The following is an 8,317-nucleotide window of genomic DNA, read 5'->3' as shown; positions in this document are numbered from 1 at the left end:
TCAACAAATGCTGTTTCATACAAAATAATAAAAACATTCCCCCCCCCCAGAACATGGAGCTATTTGGAACTGACTGGGCGATGTTTGGTGCTGTGCACGAGGAACCATATGGAGTTCAAGTCCAGGAAATTGAGTGCCCTTTGACGCCGTATATTATGGAAACTGTACAGTCCATGATAAATCCCTTGGCCACATCAGAATCATTTGGCAGAGACATTTACATAACAATGGTTCAGTGTGTTGAAAGTCTAATGGCAACGCAAGAAATGCCTGAGATGTAACACAACCTTGCAAAAGATTTAATGTTGTAAAGGTAAACATTTGCAGACAGTCAACTTGTTTCAGAAAAGGCATGCTCTGACATCTGCTCAATTTAATATGAGACAGGAGTCCCAAACATTTTTATGAAAACTTTTCCATGGAATTTGCATTACAGTCCTCAGAATTAAATTTGTGACTCCAAAACCAAAAATGACTGTGGGTATTCTGAAGAGTAACATGGAGGTAAAAACTAACTTTGGATTAAACCATCATTAACAGAAAAGCAATGGTTTTGTAACAATGAAAACAAAAATGTTGACTGAAACAGGAAGTTGTCACATAAAAATGACAAAAGAATAAAACATGATCTGCCATGTCACAGTTACCTGGTTGTTTTCCTTTACATGGAGTGGTTACACCCTGTCAAAAGTTTGCCCGTGGCATATGGCTAGTGTCAAAATGTTTTTGAATTCACTGTATGTTTTCAGGTGAGTTGAAGGGAATGTGACTGTACGACTGCAGGTGCTTACAGTTGGAAAACAAACAGTGTGTTGTGTGTCACAGTCATGGTGGAACTTCATATTTATGACAAAGTCCTTCTTTTCGCTTGGCAGAACAGGCTTGTGTCGTTGTCCAGTCATCCACTGCATGATGCGTCCTACCGTCAAGCTTTCTGGAGTAACGCTGTTGTTGCTGGGGCCCCCTTGTTCTTAATGAAGAGACACAATGTTAGTCTGAATTTAAAACAATACATTTTAGTTTTTAAGTTGATAAAATCCCTTTCATATACACAAGTCATATTGACCTTTTTGAGTATAAGAACATTTGATAAAGCAGAATCTACAAAGAGATTTTAACAAAAGCTGCATTTGTTGTGACTGGATGACAGACATTATGTTGTGGCAATTGTTCAGACACCCTGTTATTGTCAATATAACTATGCAAATCATCCATCTGTAAGCCCTCCATGTCTAGTTTAATGAAATGTTGTTATCCTATAGGTCACAATTACATTTCATCAATTACATTCATTTTGAATAGTGACATCAAGTTTCCAAAAATGCTTAGATTTAATGGGTTGTGTAGTTTGAATCCATTAACCATTTACACTGCACTATATAAAATGTACTGCAGACTATCAGAAAAAGTTTAATGTCTTTATTACCCTATCTTGGCTGAAACATACCAGAATCCTCAATTTCCTGAAGGTAGTCCTGGAGAAAGTTCATGATGTTTACTTCCTTTTGGTGCTTGGCAGAACCAATCTCACTGAAGACAGGGCGGCTCCTCTCCAGAAGGAAGGCTGCATCTGCCTTTAAGAGGAAGGAAGTGCATTTCAGTCTGTATAAACATTGTAATTCTTGCAAAAGACATTCATGATCAATTAAAAGCAGTCCAAAACGTAAGAATATACCCCATCATCTTCCCCTGGAACAAACAGTGGTAGGCAGAGGTCTTGTTGAGTCTTCATGATTTTTGGTAGGTCATACATCTGCAGGCCTTTTCTGAGCTGATCGAGCATTGGGATGACTCTCATGGTGGAGTGAAGTACGACAGTTCTAATGGACAAAAAGATTCATCAGGAGAATATACTTAAGTGGTATACCTGTTCGGTGATTCTCCCTCTCTCTCTCTCTCTCTCTCTCTCTCTCTATATATATATATATATATATATATATATATATATATATATATATATATATATATATATATCTCTATATATCTCTATAGATATAGAGATATATATATATATCTCTATATATCTCTATAGATATAGAGATATATAGATAGATAATTTGGTGACATGTAAATAAGTTTAACAACACAGCTTTGAATGAAACCAATGCCATGTTACTTGTAATCCATGTTTTAGACATGGCCAAACAAGTAGCCTAATTGAAGTCACAAATTCTTGTACAGTACACCCTTGCCTTAATGAAAAACAAAAATGTCACCAACATACCTTATCATGATGTCTCTTTTTTCCATAGACACGATTCCAGTGTATCCGCAGGTCACAATATCATCTACCAGGTCACTGATGTTGTCATTAGTGGCGCTGTTTATCTGAAAGCAGAGTAGGTGTCAAGTGAAATTAAGTTGCATTGTATCATTGTTCTCTAAAGGCAACAACCAAAAAAGTAATTGTGCAAGCCATATGATAATGAGGTTAATGCAAATATTAATATTCTTAAAAGATGTGTTTACCCTCTCAATAAGCTGTGACAGTTCGAAATCTGTCACATCACTGGCAGACACTTGTATGCTGTCAGAGTCACCGGAGCAGAGATATCTGAAGCACCACTCGCGTATTAAGTTAGGACAAGGTCCGCCTTGTGCCAGGCTAGCTGCCATGACCTCTCCTGCACTCCTAACCAAAACAAAACACAGCATATAAACTGCCTGAATAGATTTACAATTACATAAAACAGGGTTAAGTAATATTGCAATTAATATGCTAAAAGAAAACAAAAGAGGAATTTCACTACACACCTGAAGTAGTTACAGTCCAAACTGTTGAGACAGTAAACGGGATTCTTCCCTTTCTTATCTGACCCTCCAACAAAGAGTCTTCTTTCGATCTCTGCCAGCATTTCTGCAAATACAGGCATTTCAAAAGGTCTCTTCTGCACGCCACACACACACATTTAAGTAGCATTTGAGCCCACTACAAAACCAGAGGCCCCCTGTTGATGTTGACAGTGTGTCAAGTGTGTCTGATTTGACAAATATGAACAAACAGGAAGGAGAAGAAATTATCTGCACATCAGTCCAATAAAAATTCTTGGAACCATATCTAGTGTGGGGATAATTCCTTTCCTTTTTGTTCTCGATTATCTTTTATCCTGCACCTGGCCTTGTAGGAATTTGATGTGCACAAATTTTGTCTTATTGTGAAATGAAATATACACAAAAAATTGTACCTGTGAGGAATTCTTTGCTAAGGGCCCCAGTATCAATGCCTGCCTCGCCAAAGAATGTGACCGTAAGTCTACATTTGGGCGATGCCTTCTTCTGCCGTTGCCACTGTTGCATGCCTCTGCTGAAGAGGTCAGTTCGCGACACACAGATGGAAAATGTGTTTGCTTCATTAACTTGACAAGCGATCCAATCCAAGATTTCCTCAGAACTGGAATTAAAAATAAAAGACAAAAATTAAACATTAAAATAGACACCATCTTGTTCAACACTGAGCATTTGTATAAAAAACTAAATTAGACATGGTTATACGGTCTGTATAATTTCATAGCTGTTTGCTGCAATTATTCCAGGTGGTTGTTACGGTGTGGCATGGTACAACAATTGCCACACCTCCTATACTGGTGAAATTCTAAGGGGTGAGAGCAGGCCTCATGTAAGTTAAGATAAAAGCAAAATATGTCACAAACATACTATGTTTTTGGAGTACCACATTTCTCTGTGATCACACACTACACATATTACAAAGCTTTTCAACAGGAAAAAAACGACTGATAGTATCTATGCAGTATCTATTTAAAGTGTCTATTATCCAGATGACATTTGCCGTTGTAGATGTACAGTTTTACCTTTGAAAGGTACTGATTTCACTGACTGGTGCTGATCCACGTGACTCAAGGCCGTCATTATCTGAAGGTCTGCACACATAAAGAAAACAGCTTGTCTTAAATTATTTTGATATAAACAATTGCATACATATAACATTTTGCAAGGTAATCTCCTTATATGTAATTTGTCAAATGAACTTATCTACACATTAAAAGGGTTACAGCAAAATCATTAATATTACCGTAATCCGCATGTGGCTGCATGGATCTCAATCATGTCGACTGGAAATGCATTGTTGCACACAGGACACTCTGCTGTCTTAAAATAGAATTCACAAGGCATGTGAATAAAGCCTTACATTATTCCAGAGATAAATATCTTAATTTACCAGGAAGGTACAAACAATTTCACCTGGTCTGTCCGGTTGCAAATGGAATCTGGGAATTCATCTTCGTGTTCTTCACTGCAGCTCTCCTGGGGGAGACAAACAATAATAATATGCAAGTGTTTCGAGCATAATACAGAATAACATCACATTTTTCTATATAAACAGCTGTGAAATAAAGCCTAAAAGACTAAACTTTGACATACCTCCTCAGCAGAATAGGACAAATCTACAAGTTCTGTCCTGCATTCCTTGATGTGTACCAGAAGAATCTGAAGTGGAATCATTTTCTTGCAGGTCGTACACTGGGCTTTGGGCATGTTCTCAAACTCCTTTGCTTCAGGTGGCAATGGGATTGTATCAAGTTTTTCCTGTAAAGGAGAAATGTACAATGTGTACTTTCCATTCCCACTCACTGCTTTTAGCTGCTGGCCAGTGTATCCATGTAGATCTGGAGGTATAACAACCGCCGACCACCACCACCTAAAATTGAAAAATTATAGATACTAAACAAACCTGAATATACATTAAAGTCTGTGTAAAGCGGCAAAAAAATTGTGTTATGAGTTTGTCACACCAAAGAAACATGTATCATTGACCACTGAGCCAAATTTGAAAGATTAAAAAAATTGTTAAGTATATAAAATTAGGTCTCAAAATCATGGAAAAACAAACACTTCTTTCTGCTGTGAAACGCTGGGGGCATGTCAGTTAGAGGCACTGGAACCACGCCCATGCGGCGGGGGCTACACGTCATGTTAATGACGTCGGTGTCTCCCCAGGTGTTCCCCAGGTGTTCCCCTTGTCTATCTAAACCCGCGGACAGTTTATAATCATATAGATGCTGTTATAACGTGTAGTGATTGAGATCCTGACCCACTAAACATCCTGGAAAGTGACGGAGTGAAGTTTTTCGCGCTAAATTACATAATTATACATAATCACCATCAGTAAACAGGACGCTGTCTGACTCTGTCACTCGCGGGGACGGAGGCTGTTTTCTGGGGGACAGTTTCCTGTAGTCTCGGTCAGGAGGGCTGGCGGTCGCGGTGATTTATTTTCGTCAAACACTCGGTGAGTTAAAGTCTTGTGACAAGCGTGACAGACGCTGTTTTGTGAGCAGAAATGTGAGGAAGAGTCGGGAGGACAGGGAGGGGACGGACAGGAGGACAGACGCTTCTCCACATACAGCTGTGGTATTTGTTTTCCTCATATGAGTTGCTAAAGACAGTTACAGTTACTACGTTACTTTTGTTCGGTCATGTAACGTTGCTTTGTGGGACATTTCTCTGTATTTAGTTGAGTTCAGGACCTGTGCAGTTATCAGACTGTCAGACCGACACGCCCTCGCTCCGTGCCTCCGGATTATCCGTTCACACTGGGACGGCTCACCAATAATGCGGCCCTGATACTACCGCCACAGACCGCCGGTGGGACCCGCCGTCAGCGGGACGGAGTGGGTCGGCTGCAGCTGCGGTGGTGGCGGCGGCGGCCACATTATGCCGGTGGGACCCGCCGTCAGCGGGACGGAGAGTGTCAGCGGCGGTCAGCAGCGGCCACATCTCCTCGTCGGCGGGAGGAGAGGATGCAAGCCGGGGACGGAGTCGACCAGCGTCAACGGACTCCCCCGTTTCCTTACGTTGTCATCCGAAGGAAACTTAAATAAGATAACAGCGCCGTCACCCTGCACACTGTGGCATCCAGGAAAGATGCAGAGGATGTGGAGGAGACATGACTGGTTAGCTGACTGGTTGGCTGGTTAGCTAGCTGCAAACTATTGTAAGCAATGCTATCAGAGACTGGAGAGCGAGTGGGAGAACCGCTGAAGCCGACACGCTGAACGTATTTATAGCACTTCCGCAGCAGGGCCGGGTTTATGCAAATCATATGGCCGCGTTACGTAACGCGGCCATATGATTTGCATGATTTCTGACCCGCCCATTAAATCCTCAACACAGAAATGTTGAAAAACTGTTTGTGAGCCTAGCTCTAAAATTAAATTCTACATGGCCGAATGGCTTTTACATGTTTTAAGTAAACACATTTATGACCTGTTTGACGTGTTTAGAAGAAAATGGCTGATTTTGGTTTACACGGACTTTAACTACCCATATAGAGAGTATTTTGAAACAACATTAATCTAGTGTATACGCCTACACACCTGTGGACTTGTGCAGCATCCAGCCACCACAGATATTTGCCAGTCTTGGATATGCACTCACAAGCAAATCTGAAAACTTAAGAGACAAAAGCATAGTTAAAACTTTATTGCAATGACTTATATTTATGAACAGCTATGTATTCCATCATGCAAATAAATAAAAATCATATGTCAAGATGAATTCTAAGATGGGTGTTTTTCTCTTCAGACATGACATGACACATGGCAGTAAATGAATGGTAGCCTACCTCTGAATGTGTCATCTTTTCAGATAAGGTTAGTGAACGTTTTCCAAGGCCAGCCAGCATGAGTGGCAGTTCTTCTTCTCCCTTTGTTTTCTCGTAGTGCTTTTCAAGAAGAAAAAATGTCACCAAAAAGCTCTTCCCAGATTCTTTTGGCCTAAATGGTGCAAAACGCCTTTTGCCTCTTGCCTCCTTTTGAAAAAATCCTGGAAAAGATCTAAAAAGATGGCATTCCATTAACAAAAAAACAACCCAACTCAGAAGACATCTACGTTGTAAATGATTCTGTTAGCTTATGTAAATTTGTTTAATTTGTTTTATGCAATAGTTTACATGGTGATGGTCTGAAGCTCCAGAAAAGATTTTAAGGTAAATAATAGAATTTAAAACATCTGCAGCTGTTTCTCTGCCTACTGTTGAATAAGAATCAGAGACCTAGTTTGTCCAAATGTGCCTTAAATGGGAGTGCAAACAATGACCCATGTATCCTACCGTGCCATTTCTTGTTTCACTGACTGTCCAGGGCCATTGTTCTGAGATCCTATAAGTTGTTGCACTGCCTGCTGAGGCCTCACTGCTGGAACTGACTGCGCTCCCTGTCATAACAGCAGCTTCTCCTGTATTTTCCTGTCTGACTGGCCTGACATTCGCTGGTACACTGTTACTTAGCATCAACACCAGATTTTGTGCTGTGTTGATGATGTCTCTTAATTGGACCTAAATGAGAAAAAAATACAAAAATTGAATAGCTAATGTTACAGATATGGGTATTTTTCACGATTGTACAGAATGCCTGCAAACTAACTTCTTAAAGTCTTAACTTGGGTCAGCATCCACACCAAACAGCAAGCCAGTCTATACCAATGCAAACAACACTTGTGCCTGATCTCAAGCAAAAGACTGCAGGCAAATAATTATTATCATTACAGGGCTCTATTGCATGTTGTCAATCGCTGCATTTTCCGGTCTGTCATTTCTGTATAACAGACTGTTGCTAGGGACGCCGAGGATGGAAAGAGGCTAAACATGAACCATGTTTGCCTTAATTAAACAGCTTCAGAGTAATAGTGCTGGTTAAATTAACGACTTGTAACTTGTTACATGGAGAATGGAGCCTACGACCCGCTGCCCCAGCTCTCGTCTCTTGTTCATGACAGATACTACACACTTTGTTGTAAATGCACAATACCGAGAGGAGGGTTAGCAAAGAAACCGGACTTATACGATGGACATATTTATACGCCAATTGGCACACTTTATAAATCGACAAAAGTCGTATTTTGATCAACATTATGTCTCAAATTAATCATTTCATGTTTTGCAGGTCAGTGCTAATTAACTAGCACAGGCCAACTTCTAATGCTAGTAAGATTAGCACTAACTTCGCGTCACCTACATGTCGCTAGCTTGCAAGCTAAAGCAGTAAGTCTGTAAGTCCATGAACTGCATATTATTTTAAATAGAACAATTTTATGAAATAAATATTGGATATACACGATATTGACGTTACCTGTGACGCTTCACCTGAGCTGGCTGCTCCACCCGGTCCACTGTTGTGAGCCATCTTTAGCTTTGGCGCATGCGCGTTTGGAATAATCGGGGTTCGACTATTTTCGCCTGTGACCTGCCTGTGACCTACGTGACGTCATTTCAACACTTTTCAACTCGTACCCAAAAACTTGAATTCGTGTTCACAGTGAGGACTTCATAGTCGTAGAAATTAGAGTCGTGCTCACAAGA

The 8,317-nt window shown here is 40.4% G+C and overlaps 1 protein-coding gene across 1 annotated transcript; it reads right to left on the bottom strand.

Annotated features, from left to right (window-relative positions):
• Positions 1 to 384: 384 nt before the first annotated feature.
• LOC115591244 (G2/M phase-specific E3 ubiquitin-protein ligase-like) lies at positions 385 to 4,502 on the bottom strand. The gene is made up of 11 exons (XM_030433068.1): positions 4,381 to 4,502; positions 4,201 to 4,263; positions 4,031 to 4,107; positions 3,810 to 3,878; positions 3,186 to 3,391; positions 2,755 to 2,857; positions 2,470 to 2,632; positions 2,225 to 2,328; positions 1,676 to 1,820; positions 1,448 to 1,574; positions 385 to 970 (listed from the first exon to the last, which is right to left on the bottom strand). Exons 1-11 carry the CDS (start codon positions 4,492 to 4,494, stop codon positions 675 to 677), a joined length of 1,467 nt encoding a protein of 488 aa, XP_030288928.1. The 5' UTR covers positions 4,495 to 4,502; the 3' UTR covers positions 385 to 674.
• Positions 4,503 to 8,317: the final 3,815 nt, after the last annotated feature.

The sequence above is a fragment of the Sparus aurata genome, chromosome 1, assembly GCF_900880675.1.
Source record: "Sparus aurata chromosome 1, fSpaAur1.1, whole genome shotgun sequence".
NCBI lineage: Eukaryota > Metazoa > Chordata > Actinopteri > Spariformes > Sparidae > Sparus > Sparus aurata.
Note: the sequence above shows the minus strand (reverse complement) of the source record. Positions and strands in the feature narration are given on the sequence as shown.